At 37.9% G+C, this 21,250-nt stretch overlaps 2 protein-coding genes across 2 annotated transcripts in view; both read right to left on the minus strand.

Annotated features, from left to right (window-relative positions):
• The window catches only part of Dgk (diacyl glycerol kinase 1), a 56,794-nt gene extending 42,941 nt beyond the window's left edge, over window positions 1-13,853 (minus strand). Inside the window, exons 1-2 of the mRNA XM_076692857.1 lie at window positions 13,676-13,853; window positions 13,452-13,611 (exon numbers count right to left, since the gene is read on the minus strand). The gene's annotated coding sequence lies outside the window, so the exon portion shown is untranslated. The remainder of the gene's footprint in view (window positions 1-13,451; window positions 13,612-13,675) is intronic.
• An 881-nt stretch (window positions 13,854-14,734) lies between these two features.
• On the minus strand, window positions 14,735-20,170 carry Start1 (Steroidogenic acute regulatory protein-like). Its single transcript, XM_076692856.1, has 11 exons — window positions 19,690-20,170; window positions 18,083-18,363; window positions 17,929-18,009; window positions 17,732-17,809; window positions 17,603-17,656; window positions 17,392-17,524; window positions 17,100-17,311; window positions 16,878-17,033; window positions 16,706-16,810; window positions 16,403-16,575; window positions 14,735-16,324 (listed from the first exon to the last, which is right to left on the minus strand). Exons 2-11 carry the CDS (start codon window positions 18,323-18,325, stop codon window positions 16,123-16,125), a joined length of 1,437 nt encoding a protein of 478 aa, XP_076548971.1. The 5' UTR covers window positions 18,326-18,363; window positions 19,690-20,170; the 3' UTR covers window positions 14,735-16,122.
• Window positions 20,171-21,250: the final 1,080 nt, after the last annotated feature.

The raw sequence follows: 21,250 nt of genomic DNA on the forward strand, positions 1-21,250 counted from the left end.
TCGAATTCCGACATGACTGACATTTTCGAAAATTACTCTCCGAATGATATTCTCGTAAAACAATGGCTTATCATTAGACCATTCGGAACAATCGTTAATTTATCAAAAGAGAGAAAATAATTTTCCATTTTTAAAATGCTATTTCCACGTGCATACACGTAACCAGAACGCGATATAAAAAATATCGCGATCACGTAACATCGTCGATCAACTGGATTTACAACATTTTTCATTTTCCTGCTTTCTCGAGATATCGGCCGGCTCTTCCTGCTATCCGGACGCAAAATGGATTTATGAAAATGTCTGGGCGGATATATTTACGAATTATCCTCGCCGAGCCGCCGGTTAGCTCGCGAAAGATAAATTCATGCCAGAGGAAAAAATAATATCTCAGGGAAATTTCTTAGAAATTCTTCGAAAATCGTTGCATTAAATTCGGATTCGGAACGGTTCGTTTCGCGTCCTCGAAGGCGCGAATTCGAATTCCGGAAGCGTGCGGTCGTCGACGTTAATTCCGGGCCGGACCGATTATTGTGCGACTGTTTCGTGAAATATCGCCGGCCCGCGGTGTATCATTTAGCTCGTGGCACGTCCGAACGAACGCAATTAGCGAGATTTATAATTCTCCTTCGGGATTGTTTATCCGCGATGCTGGGAATAAAATGATGTACCGTTCGGTCGGCTCTCCATCATCTAATTGGACAGCATGAATATCGCCGACGACCCGTATGCGTGATATTACAACGTGGCTGACTCGTTAACGCTTTAGATGAAAATAACCGGAGGATCATTCGTTACGATCTTCGAGGAAACAGCAATTTTTCTAATTATCAAAGTTATGGAAACTTCATCCCCTTTGGATATTAACCTTCTGACCTAATCCTGCTACTTAGATATCGCTATAACACCTCCGACGATCTCAAACGCCGATAATATAATTTATTCAGAACATCGTACGACGTGTTTGCCCATCCTTAATGACACGAGACAGGTCGCGTTGGTGGTGGAAACGTGTCCATGAAATTCGAGAACGTCAAACTAGGCGCATCAAGCAGGCTAAACACAGGGAAACTGAATCGACTCGAGAAATCACAGCCTGTCTGACACGTACACGTCATTCCCCTCATCATCGTGTATGCATATGTATGGTTCTCTTCGGGAACACGCATCAACGCGGTCTGTCGATGGCGTAAACAGGTCCGAAATTTCGAGCTACAAGTGCAACGAAGCGTCTTTCCGAATTTGGTCGTTCGAACCCGACGCCCATTATGCGCGATTCTTTGTTGTTTGCTTCGAGAAAAGATACTTTTTCCCAAGATTCAACGAGGGAGACGTTGGAACATTGAGAACCATGAAAGGACAAACGTCGACGGAGCTACATACGCAATTCATCGAGGTTTGGCACGGATCCAACATGAATTTTCATCGTTTCCAACCACGTAATGATGTGAAGTACTGGAGCTTTTGGTCCAGTGATATTTGCAATTGGTATTCTAGACGAGTTCTCTCGGTAATTGTGACTAATCGTATCGATGGCTACTGCTTTAACCCTTTTTTTTTCTCTTTATCGATAATTCACCCACCGCATTGGTAAAATAATTTTTAATCTCACCTTGAAGTAATCACTTTTTATCACTGATAGCGGTAAACATGGAAATTTTGTGTAAATCTAAACATTTCACTTTACAAAATATCCGTTCTATAGAAGCAGCGAGCGTCTAGCCGAGAGTTTCGTACAATTTCGACACGGAATGACCTATTCCCAACAGCAAGCTCAAACATTCTGGCTCATAATCCTTCACGAAGCACAGCAAACCTGATTAATATTTAAACGGAAACCACGAGCAGCGTGTTACGACCGAATGAATGATTAATCGCAGTTAGATACGACTCGGAACAATGAGAGTCAAAGAAAATTAATTAAAAGGGCCACAGAGGGATTGTACAAACAGGTGTAATTAGAAGGGGGAACGGGATAAAAGAAGGTTCTTTTCATCGAATACGTTTTCCTAGTCGCGTGAGACGAGATTTTGCTTCTCCTTAGCTTTTCTAAGGAATACTTTCTTTCAGAATTTTCTTTTCGACGATTCCTGTAGCTTTTGTCGTGGAGAAACAATGACACCGGAGAGTGAATAGACGGTAATTTTCATAAAACAATAATATTTTCATTGGAACCTGAATTCTACGTCCATGGAAACTGAGATGAAGATAATTTGAATTTTTCACTGACATCTCATTTATTATACAATGACCGATGATAAAAATGAGTGTCAGAATGGGTAATTTCTTAAGAGGAAACGAGCAAGAAACCGTATTCAGAGGTGAAATTAAACAAGCTCTAACATTTGGTACCCTGAAATCGTTCTATATGCTAAACAGATCACTGAATAAATATCGTTAACATACAATGCCTTGAAAAGATGCGTCGCGAAGATATAAATTAAAAAGAAAGGTTAATAAATTCATACGAAATTTCTGCGGACGAAGGAGGTAGCTCGCGTGTCGAAAGGCTTTCAATTATTAATAGATTGTAGCTATATTTCTTGGTTCATTCTTCTCGAGAAAAGTGAGCGTGAAGAAAAAGTACTCGACGATAAATCGAAGGGAAATGTTTGTTACTTTCTGTAACAAAACGAGATCGAACGACAACTTGAATTTTCTTTCAATTCCCATCGTTTCGTGCATTCGACTGGCAAATCTCGGCCGCGGTAGAATAATGGTACCGAGCCAGAAACACGTGAATGCAAATTTAAGGAAACGCTGCTGGTGTTCGCGTATGACGGAGGCGTTTTAAAGAGCCAATTAAAAACCGCGAACGAAATCTAACAGAGTTGCAAACTTGAACGTGCAGCCTAAGAGAGGCTGTGAAAGGGTCGTAATTCTTCGCGGTTTAACGAGCATGGCCAGAAGCGAAATTTCAAAAGCTTCAGCTCATAATGAACCTGCGCGCGCTGAAATTGCCATTCCTCCCGCGGAACGCGACTGCCGACCAATTTGCTTAAAGAACCGTCGTTAGAACACAGAGTTCCTGAAAATATCCGTGAGCTTCAAAGTTATGTTCTACCTCGTGACAATCACTTTTAACTGGGGGGCAAGTTGCTGCTTTCAATTTGAATTGCGCTGAGTTCTGTCAAAGCTCAAAGGGTGAACCGTGCGTCGCCGACTTTCGGACGGATTTCACGGAACCAAAGGGGTACAAGGCGGAGGGTACAATTTCTAAGTACACCGTGCGTCGCCGACTTTCCGGATGGATCTTTGGTATCTATAGGGAAGCACAGAAACTCGGTCACTGAAAGAAGATCTTCTAAGTTTCCTGTATGCTCGAGAAAGGCAGGAAATGAAACAGAAAGCCACGAATCCAAGTACGTCGCGAACTCTTTCGGCAAGTTTCTGTATATCTATAAGAAAAGGATAGTACGTGTAACTGAGCGAGTACCGAAAGAAAATCTTTTAAGTTTCCTGTCTCATCGATTCGAAGAGAAAGAAAAAGACGTACCTCCGAGTTCTATATAATGCTGAGCATTCTACTTTCCTTAGGAAAGTCAATATCGCGGAAAATAATGTTTAAATTTCAATTCAGACGACTCATCCTCTAATATCATTGGATTTATTCGTCTGGAAAAATCTCATCTGTCTATAGAATGATGCTTCTAAACGACGTATAGTTATTTCTTTCCATAGCAATTGCTGTGTTGTAATGATTAATCGAAGTTCAGCAGGAAAAGCTGATTCACTTTCAATCAATGAATATTCTTGTTGGCGTAACGGCGTGACTTACAGCTCGTTAGGAACTTGTTCGTATCATGTTCGAGATTAGCTTGCGTGAAGTTTGATTGCCTTCGAAGTTCTCTATTCCATAGTATACATGTGGGTATCGTGGAAAATCAGCTGCGGAACAGGCATTCCATTTCTTCCATTTAAATCAATACGATCTTGCCGAACGATGTTACTCGAGGCGTAAACGAACGGAATATGAAAACGCGGAAAATCCTTGAAGCTCAAAGTTCAAAGTCGTTTTAAAGGTAAATCGTGTTACCATAAACGGACATAGATTAAACACGTAGCAAGTTTTACGATATAATCTCCCGAGTGTACCGGTGCGCGACGTTTATGCATTTTGTCGTATACCCCTAGGACTTTACGTCGTAATAAACTACACAAGTGCTGTCCAAGTTAAACTTCAGGGCTTAGCAACCTTCTCCGATTCTGTCTCCGTCAGTATTGTGGAGGAACCATGAATTCTGTTGGGCTTTACCGGAAGAATGAATAGCATGTACGATTGCTACTTAAAATAAGACAAGATGGTTTCAAATCCTGACGATTCAAATTGTAAATAAATATTTGAAAGTTAAAAATTTCGAAATTTCATTTTTGATCCGGAAGGTAGGCGACGCACGGCACAAGAATGAAAATATTACTTTCCAATAACGTTCGATTACATAATCCTCTATAGATATAATGTATAACGTGTCAATGGATAGATACAAGGTCCCGAAGCGTTCGAAGCCTGTGTCAAACGATAGAGGAGATATGACATGGGGACCGCATTATTAGCGACAGGAAGCACAGGTTACATCCTCAACCCAAATCCCCGTGGAAGTTTCGTCACTCGATGCTGGGAGCTCGTTAAAGTGACGCGACCTATCTCTGGTATGAGACTTTCGGGCGATTGCATTAGTTACTATACGGCGAGCAACGATAGGGGAAGGTACGCGGTGTTCGCCCGATCGAATTATATCGTCACAGCTCGATTGACTCGAATCTCTGGCGGGAATTAACGCGTCGCCGTCGTGCACAGCTTCGCGAGATTTTAGTTTTCGAAGCTAACCAGAATCGTTTCGTTTCGAGCCGATTCGTTCCCGTGAATCCTCTGCAAACTTTCCTCCAGCTTATCACTTCGTTCGAAACTTTTCGGCTAATCAGTGGAACGAGCAAACGATGCGGAGAAACAACGTTAGCGGAAAAACTACGACACAGCTTTGTTTCTAACAGGTTGATAAAACGAGAAGTTGAGACAGAAAGGATTTTCTTTTTTTCTATCGATCAATTTTTCCCGCGCTACGCGAATTAAACTCGAGGAAAACTTGAATGCAGTTTCATTAGTTGTCCGAAGTTTACCTGAAGCATCGTTTAAACAATGGAACGACTCTTTATTAGCAGCCCGCAACGGAGACAAAGTATCGATAAGCTCGAACGGAGACCGCTACAACGCGTTAATTGTTCCATGATAATTAATTACGGTCAACGTAATCATAGCAGCACCGATGTGGTTCCCTGCAACCGTTACCTCCGGAAAATCAAGTATTCAACCGGAGAAATTTCAGCCGCATTTGCGGCTCGTAATGCAGAATTGAACGTGTTGTAATGTTCGATTTAATCTCAATACGTTTGCGGCTGACGTTGCAAATGAATTTAATTAAAATTTCCCTTTAATCCATTTCCGCAGCAATTACGTCTATTTTAAGAGAGAGAACTTTCTGTAGATAGTAACCGAGGCTATTACGCGATTAGCATAACCAATGCGGATCGTAACACGGAATTAACGTTTTCCTCGTAGGGTGATGAGATGCACTTAAACAGTTTACGGTTACCACTGCCATCGACGAAATTACGTAAAGTTATCAGAGTTTCCGATAACTGTTCACTCGGTAAAATTAAAGTGTCCTCCCACGGCAACTAAGGGTTTCAAGTTTCGAACGAGATTTTTAAGTATTTCGAAAGAGGACAAAGCTTCCCGTTATTGAATGGTAATGTTCGATCCCGCGGGATAAACTTCGTATTGGCAACAACAAATCGAAGCCATCGGGAGAAGTCGAATTATCGAGGAAAATTCGATTGAACTGCAAAATAGTTTTCAACTTTCATTTCGTCCACAGGAATTCTGGAAACCGTACAAGAAGAGAAGAATCGATGTCCCGGTGAAAATAATTCTCAACGCTTCTTCTCTTGGGATTAACGGTTTATAGCATTTGTTTGTAATTCAGCGAAGCTGAGTATTTTTTGAAGAAGCGGTAAGTAACTTTTAAATGGAGAAAGAAGTTGAGAAATTTGCTTAAGAGATCTGTCGTTCGTGTAAGGGCGGAGGTAAACGGGCGACAACGAGCAGAAGTAAGGAGGAGAATAATAAGGAAGTGGGAACAGACGGAGGAAGTAGGCGGTAAACATCCACGCATCAATTCCAATAACCGTAACTCGACGATTCCCTTCCATCGCCGTAACGCGTTTCATCCCATCGGCCGATATCCTCGTAACTCGTCAACACACCGCTCTTCCGAGTAAATTTCCTCGCAAATCCACTTGTATCCATTTATCCCCGCCCCCTCAACGATATCCATATCGCGTCCCACGCGATGTAAAACGATCGATCGAGATTTCCTCGAACGCGAATGGCCAAGGAGACGAGTATCACCAAGAAATGATACGCTTCTGCTTCCAACTAAATGTATCCTTCGATCATAGCTACTCGATTTATAGGGTTCATTGCTTCTGATCCTCCTTATCATTAAGGGGTTAAGCCACTCTAGAATTTTGAAAAAATCGAAATTTTTTTTTGCTTAAAAAGTGCCTTAATGTTTTAAAAATGATATAGCAAAGGATTATGGATGGGAAAAATTTCTAAGTACTGGAATTTCGAATTCTGGCGCAAACTGGGCTGACTCATAAATTAAACAGATCTTCACCAATCGATTTGAAAATTTAACAGTATATTCAAACTACGATAGATTCTCTATCGAACTACGTAGGATTTTTTCATTATATCGCATACTTCTTTTGTTATAAATAATTTTCTGGCGAGTTTACAAAATACGCCATTTTGGCAAAAATCAATATATCAAAAAAATCCTACACAGTTCGTTAGCTGTATATAATCGAAAATATTTCGGTTTTTTATCCTAAGTTAAAAATTTCAGAAGCTGCTGGTCCTACAATAAAGAGGCGTCATCGAAGAAATGCTGCAGAGTCCATATTTTGATTTGAATCACCATACAAAAATTAATTTTTAAAATTTATCAGTTGTAAAATGAAGGCGTGCTTTTTTCTTTTTAAATTCCCAAAATATGCCTACTTTTTCTTGCTCTAAACTGGTCTAACCCCTTAAAATAACGAAATTGACAAGAATAACAGAGATCGTAGTGGCAACAAATAATTCTTTTAATTCTGAAAATTACTTCTAATCTTATCTAGCGTTCCGGGTATCTGCATAAAGGCGAAGAGAGGCTTGCAATCGACGATGAAACGTCGCCGAGGTGGAGTGGCCGGTCTGAGTGGCCACTTAAAATCTTACGGTGACGGAAGCTTCGTACCGTCTCCGTAAATCGAATAAAATTATCTCTTCGAGACCCGGTGGCAGAGGGAATTTTTGAACAAGGAATGGGAAAGCTTGCGACTTCGATAAGAAATCGAATTGTACGACCAAGAAATTGATCCAAGACGAAACTAATTGTAAATTATCTCTACTTGTTTAATTTAAATCTTGAAACGAGTGGTAGAGAGAATCGGAGTAAACCGCGAATGATGTATAAATCCGCGTATCAAAATTCCATCGACGTGACATCGTTCGTCAACGTGTTAATAACCGCAATCGAATGTATATTCCAGTCTATCAGCATCAAATACGCTTAGTTGATGGCGCACAATCGAGCCAGCCAAGGGAATCAATAAAATGTCGCACAATGTATTTTCCCAATCCAGCGGGCGCAATTTAAGTACCACCATTGTCGAGCAACTGGCCGCGTTGCAGCATACAAATGCGAATCAAACGTTTTGGCTTGATTTACAATTAGGCACAACCGGTTCACCCTCACGGATCGATCGTTCTCCGAACGTGAAACATCGAGTACGATTAACCCGCTCGAAAGATATCGAATCGGTGTTTGATTGTACCGTGATTATGGCCTGACCGGATCGTCTGTATAAATCATGATTCATTGTAGCACAACAACCAGACGATATTTCATAAGTGAACGATTGCTTGTGTGCACGAATTTGATCGCTTCTAGCGTGATCCACAAGGGTGAAACGCAATCGGGAACAAAATACTGATAAAATTGAAAATATTTAGCCGAGGAACTTGTATTTATTTCCCGTTACAAGACTGTCCTATCGATAAAAATTTGCTGAGAAATCGTTCGAGAGGCAGAGCACAGTTCATTTTGCAATTTCTTCCTTCGTTATTTATCTCTGTCGACGGTGCAACGTCTGAAAATACGAAAGGCAGTGCACGTGGGATACGATAAAATTAACTTTCGAACTAATATCTTGGCAACCGACGACTTAGATCGCTGGAGGACCGAGGAAAATACAGCTTATTGCGGTACTCGCGAGTGTAACTGTACAACGACGCGCTTTAAAGATGTTATGAGATAAACTTCCGCGATAAATGACTAACAGAGGCACGATATCAGAACGGTTTTTGGCACGAGTATTTGCGAACCTATTCCACTTCAGTTATGATAACATTTTCTAGCGTCAAAAAACATAGTGAATTGTATTTACACTGTTCCAAGTTTATTTCCGAGAATGATGAATTTTCATGAAAATCGAGAACGCTCGAAATTGTAACACCTTGGTGACTTTATAATAATTATGATACGAGATTAAAATATCAAAAAAAAAAAAAAAGAAATTCCATCCACATCGTTTCGAACGCTCGGCGAGCTTTAAAAACTGCAGAATTTCATCAGGAATTCAATTTATTTTTTTGGGCGACGAGATTCCGCGGAATTTAACGCGACGAAAGGAACGCGAGAAATGTTTTGGCAATTGAACCGTTTCGGATCGAGACATGTGCTGGGAAAGACGCGCGTTCGATTCGTCGATCGAAAGGTTCGTTCGTTTTCAACGTACATACGTCTCGAGATAGCAGGAGGGAAATACAGCTGCAACGACGACGAATAAACACGGGAAACGGGCGAATAACGTGTCTGGCAAGGTTTCAAAAGAAAAATCTACGCGATGCAATCAGAGCCCTTAGAGTTGTACGAGACAATCGATCGAAAAATACCTATATTGCCTTTACCGCAAAATTTATTGTCAATTTCTGAACAAATGAATCGTAACGTTTTCGATTCTTCCCGCTTTACGATAGATAAAATAGAGACATTTCATGGAAAGTAATAAGAAACGCATTGTCTGACTTATGGCTGACCTATACTGGTCCACGCCTGACCTATCACGGATCTATACTACTTACTCCGTAAAAAAGGGGTAAGGCGCGAAACGAATGCATTTTTCGGAATAAAAAGGCATAAAACAATATTACAAATTAGTCTATATTATAATATTAATCATAATTTATACTTAAACACTGCTGTAACTAGGATTTTTATCTGAAGGATGTTACACTCTCTAGTGTTTTGTGTTGCTTAATTCCAACAATTTTCATTTACAATTTCACAAAAATAAAAACTGCATTTGGCTCAAATATACAGTAAGAGGCAAAATAAAATACCTCGGTTAAAATTGGACTAAATAACTTGAGGTTTTTTAACAAGCTATTAAAATTAATTGACTTAAAAAATTACAATTTGTTGAAATCGTGAAAAAAAATAGTGAATGGTAATTTTTCAACTTTTGTGAAGAACGTGACTAGTTCTGTTCTTAGATGAAAAGTCGCGAATTTCGAAAATTTTAATTACTTATAACTTTTAAATTTACGTTGACTGATCTCGATGAAATTTTCAGCATACACATAACTTATCTGACTCATATAAAAAAGTTGAAAAATTACCATTCGCTATTCTTTTTCACGATTTCAATAAATTGTAATTTTTTAAGTGAATTAATTTTAATAGTTTCTCATAAAACCTCAAGTTATTTAGTCCAATTTTAACCAAAGTATTCTATTTTGAACAGTACTCACTTTTGCCACTCACTGTACATTCCCAATAAGAATTTATAAACTAACAAATCTGTCCGTTTATTTCTCTTAACGACACAAGTTGTCCTGGTGTGTTCTACACAATTAGCATTAATCTCACGGACAACCACCAGGGTAACCTTAAGCATAGTTGAAGTTCCATCAAAGTTAAGGTCGGCTTGATCGCCGGTGTCCACCGGTTGACACGTTCGGACACGCGTAACAAGCTGAAAGTTAGCAGGACAGAACAGGCGACGACAGTGAGTTGGCTCGCAACGCTGCTTTCTACAGGTGGTCGGTTGGCATTCACGATGTCAATGGCTCGTGCTCGAATATACCCGCGACAGCCTCGTTACGAAACTCTTGGCAAGAGACCGCGCGATATCCGAAACAGCCTGGCAAAAAGCTCGTGGCGCCGCGCTAACGATTCGAACTCTAACGAAATTTCAGACGACTGAACGAGGGAAAGTTCGCAATTCTCGTTGGAAAACGTTTGCTTCGACTTTCATTAAAGTAGCAATCAATTTTCAAACCGATCACCGATTCCATGGGAAAACGCTGGGAAATTTCAGATCAATATTCGAAAGGAGAAAGAATAAAGAAAAATTCGCGATTGCCATTGGGGTAGCAATCAATGTTCGAACTCGATTAACAATTCCGACGAGATACGGCAGAAAATTCGAGGAAAATATTTAAGAGAGAGAGGAATAAACAGCGAGGAGGTTACTTGATTCCCGAATAAAGTGATGTCACACGAAGAAATGTTTATTTTGAATATAGAAGGGATTTCATTCTCCGCCGGCGTAACGATCAATGTTCCGACTGATCAGGGGAATTAAAGGACGTAAGATCGTTGCAAAACAAACACAACATCGTGGCTGGACTGACATCGATCACGAAACAGTAGCTCGTTCATTCGAGCCGCAAATTAAACCCGTTCCGTGTACGAAACGTCGATCGGACGTCTTCTTTCCGTTCGCAAATAAACATCGACGGGATTTCGAATAAATCTTAGGGGGTGGAGCGATAGAAAAAGATTCCGAAAATAAAAATGACCACGTTGCGGATGTATAGCGCGACGCGAATTGTTAATTAAACACGGAACGCTTGTTTGAAAATTTCTACGTTCCACCATCGACCCTGTAATTCCCCGTTCACGGTGGTTCTTGGTCACGAGTCCTGTTTTCGCACGTTGAACACATGGAAAAGGGATGAAAACGGGCGACACAAGCCGAACTTGCGTGTCGCTATGGTAACCAACCTACGTTGGTTGACCTTCGCTAGGGGATGATGTTCAGGGAAAACAGTAGAAAAGAGAAAAGAGGGAAAAAAGTGTGACAAAGGGAGAAAGACGAGGAAGGAACAAAGGGGACGGAGAAATTGAGGGCAATGTTGAAAAACTTCTTTACAGCCCCAACAGGAAATTTTCAACTACCCTCCGTTCCCGGAGGCTTTGTCAAACACCTTGGATGGCATTTAGAAAAAAATAATTGCTTCTGAAATAATATTGCTTTCGATATAAAACAAGGAAATTAACGGTACGAATGCGGAAATTGGAAATGACAGGGTGGATACACAGGGAATGGAAGCAACGAGCGTACAAAAGCTACCAATGGGATTTACGAGAAATAAAAAAGAGAAAAAAGGATATGCAGTGGAAGATTGAAGATACACGTAAAGATTGCTTTGAAGACGACAGCATAACAGGCGACTCAAAGGATTAGCAGCGTTGGAAAAGTACATAAAATTTTTATACGACTTTTGTTGCTCTCTTTTCTGTCCTCTTAAGTCTTTGATCCCTCCGGCTAGACTTCCGTCAAGCTTCTGATTAATCGCGAACCGGCTTCCGGTTGACGAGAATCTTATCGTGACGCTTGGATTACATCATCTAATTATCAGAGCAATTTTTACCATTTAAATTACCAGTTTATGGAACGACGAGGGGTGGAAAGCGTCGCTGAGATATTTTGATGATTTGGAATGATCAAAAGCGAAACTGCAAGTGAGAAATTATTCTTGAAACGAAGAAAAGGTGGACGTTCTATACAAGTTGGTCGACCAACGTGGCACGATAATTTAACGGGAACAAACGCCCGTAACTACGAAGTCAGTCGTCACCTCCGTTTCCCATGAATTTCGTTTTATCGCAAAACGCTCGTAAAATCGCTAAAATTAGCTGACATAGTATCACGCTCCTTTCGAGCGTCTACATTTATTCCTGTTCCCGGTAGCCCGGCGATATAACCATGGCAATGTTCGGAATAGAAACAATATCGTCATACGGAAATTGGGGTGAGAAAGGAAAGGGATTTTAGTGCGTATTCTTCTTCGATGATTTAGGGGAAGAAAAACAGGGGAGCGAATCAACAACCTGTTGAAACGTATCGGGACGTTTCATAAATCTTCGCGTCTGTTTAGGTAAATTTTATTCAACGGAAAACGAGAAACATCGCGTCCCTTTTTCCTTTTTCTAATATTGGAATTTTAAAGAATCTTGGATTTCAAGAAATAAATTAATCGGATACCTTTAACTTCCTTCCTAATATCTTCATCTGCCATTCGAGAATTAATATTTACAAAATTTTACGTGAAATTATTTTTTCAAGGATAATTAATAAAAAAAATATTGGACGGCTAAACTGCGCGGGGATTCGTTAAAACGAACGGGAACGAAAAACTTTTCCTCCTCGACGTTCAAACTTCCTTCAAGAGGAAAAGACGACAGGAACTAGTTTCAAACAAAGTTACCTCAAAACGGAAGTGCAAGTATAAAAAGGAAGGATGTTACTTTTCCGACGATAATGCATTCGAAACCGCGAAATCCTGTCTTTCTTAAGGAAAAAAGAATATTGTACCATAATTGTTTTTAAATCTAACTATTCTTTAAAGCTGATATTGTGTTATTTCCTATCATTGTAGGATTTACCTTTTTAAATATATATATATGTATGTATATATAGATGCGTATTCGCTGGATTCGGAAGGTCGAAGGTCAAAAGGATCTCACCCGAAGGATCAGAGATAGATATCGAAAGCGCGACCTCGATAAGACTTGAGGCGCATAAACCAGAAAGGAATAGCGGAAGTTACAAGTGGAGATTTATCGAGTGTCTGTTTCGTTTGATTTCCGAATCGAACACTTATTGAGTTCAGAAATCCGTCTGTGAAAGTCTTACGTTTCCTCAACGTATTTTAACCTTTTGCAACATAATTCTTTCAATTTTGAAAACAAAAAAATACGTAACGAATAATTGTTTTTAATTTAAAAAATTTAATCAAGGACACTGCACATTTACAACATTTTGTAAAAGTGTAATTTTCATTAGATAATTTCATTTATAATGAAGTGTGCAACTCACTTATGGTTGAAAAAAATACTATTTGCAATAAAATACAACAAAAGGTTATGAACCGTACTTTCTACACTTGAGAATCTGTCATGTGGTCGCATTTTTATCGACGCAGTTTACTTAAGAATCCGCGAAAATCGTTACCGGCAAATACACGAAACAAGTAAAAATGGCACAAATGATCGTAAACGCATTCGCATATTAAATCAAAGAAATAATAAAAGAGAATTATTCAAACTCACCATTTCTGCATCATCCCGTCGTTGACGCTTCGGCGCGTCCCTTACGTTTCCGGCATCGTCCTGGACCTGTGTCGCTTCCGTTGGGATGCAAAGTGCAGTTGCAGTTTCACACGACAAAGTAAATGTCAAGTTCTCGTCACACCAATCGTTGACAGTCGTTCTGAAAACTGATATAAAGTAATCGGAGCACACGATATTCGAACTCGACAGACAACCACAATTACCGATCCGCACACGCGTGAGGCGCGAGACCGACTGGCCATCTGGTACGGTCTCAGACCGTCGCGCCGGCGCAGGCGCCACCTGTTCTCCCGACTCTGTGCATCGCCAGTGACTACAAATCCAACAAGACTGGACTGGTTTTGAATTTGTGCTTCGAGAACGAACGCCATCTGTTCCATCCTGGTATAAAAAGCAGGAACACTTCGCGCTGTAACAGAATTTAGCAGAAATTAAATAAATTGATTAAAAGGGTATTTGTGTTTCACGTTCAGAAATAGCAATGTAGGTTAAAATCTGATTTTCGCCAGCTGCTTCGTTACACACTCTACAATTCTAAGGATTGGGTAAAACAACAGGGAAGCAGAACTAATTTTGAATAGAACTCAGCATGAACTCTAAAAACACCGTTATGATACTGATAAAAATGCAATAATGTTCAAGAAATTGTTGATATAATGGGAAAGTAATTCAGATTTTGTTATTCCAATTTCATTGTGAATTCGTGGCGGGAGCAAAAATTTTCAACTCGCGTATTTTTGAAGAAAACGCCAAATTAATGCCAAAAATCAGGAATCTAGATGTCCCTTCGAATTGTCTTTCTGTTTTTTGTACTTTTAACACCCGAAAAACAATTTAATTTTAATATTTGAAGATAATTTAATCTCACCTGTTGCAGACGCGTGCAAAACGAACGAAGCTTCCAAGAAGAATGACGTACTGTGCCACACTCCGCGCACTTAACCTACAACGACGAATCTGATTGGTGGAAACAGAGGACGCCGAGATGGGACGACTAATCACAGCCACTGATAGAAATTAAAAATTGCTTCAAAACTTTAATACTAATCGTAACGGAACGTTCATATAATAAATACCAAAGAAAAAATCGAATAATGAACATAATAAGAATAGGTGATACAAGGGAATTGAAGAATAGATGGAAATATTAACTCATAAATAAATAACCTTAATTAAGTTGAAAAAACTAAATCATTTTTCAAAGTACGAATTATGAATAGAAAGCTTTTAAATTATTGTACATTACTATGGAACAACATCAATAATTTACAAGCAATCTTGTTTATTTAGGCCAATTTTAGAAAATTAAGTACATTATAATCGATTTTCAATAAGTAAATACATCATCAATTTTATCGTTGTCCGTTCAAAGTCGCAATTCACTCGCACCTTCTATAAATTTAAAAATTAATTACATTACTAATTTTATTTAAATGAATCTACTAACGAACAAAAATATAAAACGTGACTAGTGAATCATGTAGTAATATGTACGTACAAAGAAATATAACACAGGAATGAAAGTAGATATAATGAATATACCAGGTAGCATTAGCTTGAAACAGAAATTACAATTTTATCAAATTATTCTAATATATATTAAATAAACAGAAAAAATATTACTCTTAAATATTATATAGATTACTTTTACATATGCGAAACGTATTAAAAAAAAAAACCATTTTTGATCAAATAAAGCTTAAAATGCTAACAAACACAAAAAATGATGTTTTATACATTCATTGTATTAAATTATTTATATAATTATCTATTCGTTTTGCATGACATTTTTTTTTTAAATTATTTGGTACTTTTCTCCCAACATAGCTGTTTACTTTGTACATATAGTAATGAAATATCACGAAGACAATAATTAAATTTGGTGGAACATGTGAAATAACAATTTGTGTTAAGCACGAAAAACTTATACACATTGAGATATCTATATCTAAATGGAAGTTCTGTAAATTCGGGATAATTAATTAAATAGATACGTTAGAAAACATATTTGTATAATAAATATCATTTTTTTCCTGTCATTTTACATTTGAAGATAAACAGTTTTTTATATTAGGAACAATGATAAGAGAATCCACATACTGCAAAGCTACATAGAATAATAAAACATTTAAATGCCACAATTATCATCAATACGCAATAGAAACATCTGTTGTGGTTTTAATAAAATAAAATTACTCAGGAATGATTTATAAAGAAACGATACAAAATTTATATCAATCCTATCGTAAGGTGATTGCAAAACATGATTCTCTTCCACGTTGTTTCGCTAACTTAAAATGCTTCTGTCAGTTTAAAATATATTTTTCCTAACAATAGTACGTGTTTCGAACCTCGATGAATTTCGGTTTATGAAGTATAAAGTATGTAAAAAAAGTCTTTTTCCATCGTTCCGCCAGTCTGTAAACTCTTCAACAAGAAACATGTACAGACTTTTTCTACATTTGTCATTCAATTTAGTCTAAATACATAACACATGAAAAACATTACAGAGTCACCATATTATGATTTTGTATTTGGTATTGCATTTCTCTCGAATCATTATAAAAGATTGAAATCGTTCTTGATTGCACAAATACATAGGGATGATTATGAAAGACCGTGGTTCGTTTCACCGAAACAAATGTTACACCTAAGCAAAAGTCTTTTGCATTTCGTCCACATAATTCCTTACATAAGACATGAAATCTACCAATGCAGCAGACATCGATTTGTCTACAAGTTTCTGTGGAATCCAGCCTTTTAAATTTGTATTAATAATCCATGTGAATCGGCAACCATTTTTTTCGCCAAGAAGCTCTTCCGCCGCCCAACAACTTATATTGTTTTCGGCTCTTAAATAAGAAAGTGCAAAACATTTTTGACACGAGTCAAAAGATATTTTATATGACATAAGTTATTTTTAATCTTACCTAACATATTTATTACGATGTTGTACGGGGAAAGGCACCGATGTACCACTGCTAATATAATAATTACCGTACTGTGTACGATGTCTTAAAATAACGAAATCCCGAGCGCTAATAGCACCTCCACCTTGAGGACCCGTTGCTTGGTAAATAATATCCGTATCGTCGTCTATATGCTAATGAACAAAATTTCGTGAAAATAAATGATTTTAATTATTCTACTGTCGCGTGCAACTCCTAGGCTCTCCCTAGACTAAAACAAGCCCATGTTGCACCCAAGTGCACATATTTAAAAAAAAATGTTACCAATAATTTTTTCGATTCAACAACAAGTTTATTCCACGTCGGTAACGATTCAATGTCGTTGAATAATTGATCGGCAAGTACACTAGCAGGGGCCTCTATAAATCCCTGTAAAAAGAGTATTAAATTATCCCGAAATAATATGAAACAGAAACTCCGAACATTGAAAACTTACTACTATTTTAAAAATTTTTCCATCTATTTTAGGATGGTGCATATAAAATATAATATCACCGTTCGGCAATATACTTTCGATCTGCCAATCTGTAGACTGTAATAAATCATGACAATTCTGTACTAACACGTTGGCTTTCCTCTTGTAGTCCTCTACCTAAACACAATTAAAAATTCTCGTCCATTTAAAGCACCCTCATAAACAATTAAGATTCGGGTGTACCAATTCTGGTGTGAGTCTCGGCAAAGGCTTCGAACCGAATGCTTCGTTCGCTCTCGCGCTTCCTGGTCTTGAACTTTCGTCCTCGTGATCAGAATGATCCGGTGAATCCATAGGGGTGAAAAATGTTCCCGTAGGAGGTTCGATGCTTGTATACTGGCGTGTCTCCGACGTGACGCCTCGTAGAAGCGGTTCTCTTTCGCTATCAGCGAAATCTAAAATCAGTATCAAACTTCTATTCATGATTGGAAAACAAAATGATTCTTTCTTTATAAAAAGCAATAATGTATCGTACGCCTAAGCCAATTTCTAGCATGCGTTTCTTGAGGTAACACGCGAATGTCGAAGAACCAAGCTTCCACCCAAGGCAATACGAAGGACGTAAGGATAAGAAGAACTTGAAATACTGGTTGACTGCATGTTGACCACTAGGGAAAAAAGAGAAACATAACATAAGTGTTTCACTACCGAAATTCAATTTGTCAAACGTAGGAATGGAAACTTACATCGAAAAGAAATACTTTAGCGATTAAGAAGGCACAGGTCGTGGCAGTCGTCAACTAGAACAAATATCGTACCTCTTTTATAAAAACATGAACGGTACTAGAATATTCTGACGAAATTTTACCACTTACAGCTACGATGACCCAATGGTCCAAACGAAGCAACGCGTAGAAGAGCAACAACACCGTGAACCTGCAAATCGCTGCCATCTGAGAAGATGAAATCCGTAAAATCTCTCTGTTCACGAGGAACACGATGAAACAATTATCACGAATCGAGCGTGTTAACACGAATACTTACCTGATTAATCGTAATCGTATACACTTACCACTATATCGAACAAAGACGTCTTTATGTGATAGTGGACTACTTGATTCATGAAAGCCGATTCCAAGCTCTCGCCAGCGATCTAAAAACATGATTACGATTAAGTACGAATGCAATCGAAGATCGTTGCGACGAAGGTGGACAGGATTATTTACCATCGTACAAATGAGCCACATAAGAAATGTGAGCAGAATGTCGAAGGTGACGAAGAGGCAAAAGAAACGTCTAACGTTCGACATCCTCCCGTTTTGCATTGCGCCCGCGATAAGATCCTCGCTAAGAATGATATCCGGGGTTCGAGTTATACTTTGCTGAGTGTACGAGCTCCTCTGGGAGTTAACAGAACCGGTCAACAGTGTCTCCGCTGCCGCTCTAATTTGCCTCTCGTCCTCTGCCATTCTACCAGCCTGCCTTTGATATCTGCGACGCCGATGGCCTGAAAAAATAAGAATTCAACACGGTTGGTAATTGCTATACGAAGATCGGTAGAGTTACGTTACATGGACAATACTTATTGTTATGAAAACACACCAATTATCGCAAGTTTTTTTTCCTTTTCTTTTTCTGTTTTTTGACGCTGGAAACGATTGCATTGTGCCCGCGACGTTTCGCTATCTTAACCCTTAATGGTTAATACTACTATTAATATTAGGATTAGCAATTTTCTTTCTTTTTTTTTTTTAAATATCTACGTATCTACCGCGTACTTGATACGCGATAATAATAATAAATCAAAGATCTTACATTTTCAATGTTTCGGGATGACCTGGACACAGGGGTTGCATGTCGAATATTACTATATATCTATATGATAAAATACAGCTACGTCAATTTATGAGTAGATTAATTTTTGTACGACATATTTTAACAAAGAACACGAATTATAAAATTATCGCAAACACTTTTACAGGAATAACTGAAATGGGTTGATAAGGAAAATGGAAAAGTGGAATTTTTATAGCCGCAGAGCATAAGAGAAACATTTGAATGAATTCGATTTGTGTGAGAAGTGATTATGTTTACATTCGTAGATAAAAGCGTTAGATGTGTGTGCACTGATAAATGATCAATCAGTGTTACTAACGTACGAACAACAAAAATGATCCAAGCTTTTGTATCTAAATAAGTAAAGAATATATTATCAAACAGGCGTAGATCACTTTATTGATGAATATAACATTTAAAAAAAATCATTTTAGCGATTAATTACAGACATTAAAGACAGGAATTTTATTGAGTCATATGTAATGAATTCTTTCGTTCAATTGATATACATCGTTTATTATAAATATAAAATAATCATGTTTTTTTTTATACAAGAGGAATGTATAAAGTGTACGGAACGCAACAGCTGATACGGTCGATGGCCTTAACTTCTACACCAGTTTTTCGAAATACAACCATTATAAAGTGAATCGTACAGTCTTCTAGATCAGTGTATTCATATCGATATTTATAAGAATGATCTAATACAAATTAGAAAAATCAATGATAATGCGCTGATAACGATAGACCTCTCCTAGGGTATCCGTTCAATTGACAGTAATGACATATTCTAACCTCAAATACAACCGAGATGCTTTCCATCTATTTTCCATCTACAACAGACCGTTAATTTGTTGTACCATATCTTGAAGTAATTTTGTGGAAGACACCTTCAAATGGAATACATGTTCGGGTACATCGGTAAGTATTAAATACAAAGGAGTTAGGTCATAATAAAAAAGAACAAAGGTGCAGTGAATTGATGACTTTTGTTTACCGTTTAGCTCCTACGAATCCTCATAAATCCAATTGTGTTGGTAAAGAGCGAATTGTCAGTATATCGCACTCACGCATCATCCCGGGAGGAGCGATATTCAAAAAGATTCTTAATTTTCAATAGCACCACAAATATCACAATCGTTGAATGTAACAGGAATAAATATAAAGAAAATGCAGCTATGCATCTGCACGAGTTTCGAGTAAATTTTGCCTCGGAATGACGGTAGCGCCATACGAGAGAGCTGTGCATCGTGCCGTCTTCTTTACCGACAGTCTCACCTATGTTAATTTATTCGTAATATAAACATATTTGCGAATCGTGTGTCAAAATGGGTACCAGATTAACATCCTGTGGGTCAGATGGAATAAAACGAGCACCCAGGGGATGATGTACAACCTCCAGTTAGAAGAAATTTGAGAACTATGATTTCGTTCATTTTTCACTCGCAAAAGACGTCAAAAACGTAAAACAGACCACAAATTTAGTTTCTCATTTTTTCTGTAGGGCGCAGTTCATTCGCAGCTCGTGTACGTGAAGCGGCCTCGACGCTTGCGTTGTATTAAAATATTATATTAAATTGTGTGTTAGGTATCAAAAGTACAAGAAACAGAAGACAAAGTTGAAGAGAAGACCGGAGTCATAATTTCTGACATCATTTCCACATTGTCTTCAGAAATGCGTAAGCTGAAAATTTATACCCTATTTTGCCTACATAGACACGAATTAAAACAACATATTTCTCATTTATTCTGCTTTTATGATGATAATTTATTAAATACCATTCATATCTTATGTATTTTTCTGTCTTATTCCCTATATTTCGGTGCTTTAAATTGAAAAAAGTAATCTTGACTTTATTACAATATGGCGTCAATAGTTTTCAATTAACCTTTTCCTTATTTTAGTATTAAAGTTTTGTAGCAATTTGAAGTTTCTATCAATGGTTGTGATTGGTCGTCCGTTATGGCGTCTTCCCATTTGGACCAATCAAATTCATCGTTGAAAGGGCTGGTGTGCGGAGTGTGGTGGAGTGCGTCATTCCTCTTCGAAGCTTCGTCCGTTTGGCACGTGTCTGCAACAGGTAAAATTAAATTATCTTGAAATATTAAATTAAATTGCCGATCGGATGTTGAAAGTACAAAAAATAGAAAGAAACATCGAAGAAAAGTCTGAATTCTTGATCTTTGACATTAATTCGGTGTTCTTTTCGAAAATACGTGAGTTGAAAATTTTTGCTCTCGCCACGAATGTACAATAAGAGTGGAACAGCAGAATCTGAATTATTTCCCTTTATATCAATAATTTCTTTAACATTATTGCATTTTTTCTCGTTTTCAATACATATTTCTCATAATTTATTGTTATAAATCGTGATACTTGATTTTCTCGTTTTTTACTATTATAGCGATATAAATACGAATTAAAATAACATTTCCTTCATTTATTCTGCTTTTATATCAATAATTTCTTAAATCCCGTCAATATCTTATATTTTTTCTACTTTGTTTCCTATATTTTCATGTTTTAACCTGAGAAAAATAATCTTGACTTTATTTCA

This window comes from Osmia lignaria, chromosome 16, assembly GCF_051020975.1.
Source record: "Osmia lignaria lignaria isolate PbOS001 chromosome 16, iyOsmLign1, whole genome shotgun sequence".
NCBI classification, from domain to species: domain Eukaryota; kingdom Metazoa; phylum Arthropoda; class Insecta; order Hymenoptera; family Megachilidae; genus Osmia; species Osmia lignaria.

Coding starts and splice junctions, on each gene's coding strand:
- Start1 (XM_076692856.1), bottom strand. CDS start 18,325: ATGGCAGAGGACGAGAGGCAAATTAGAGCGGCAGCGGAGACACTGTTG. Junction 18,010..18,082: donor TGTGGCTCATTTGTACGATG/GTAAATAATCCT, acceptor TCATGTTTTTAG/ATCGCTGGCGAGAGCTTGGA. Junction 17,657..17,731: donor ACCATTGGGTCATCGTAGCT/GTAAGTGGTAAA, acceptor TATTTGTTCTAG/TTGACGACTGCCACGACCTG.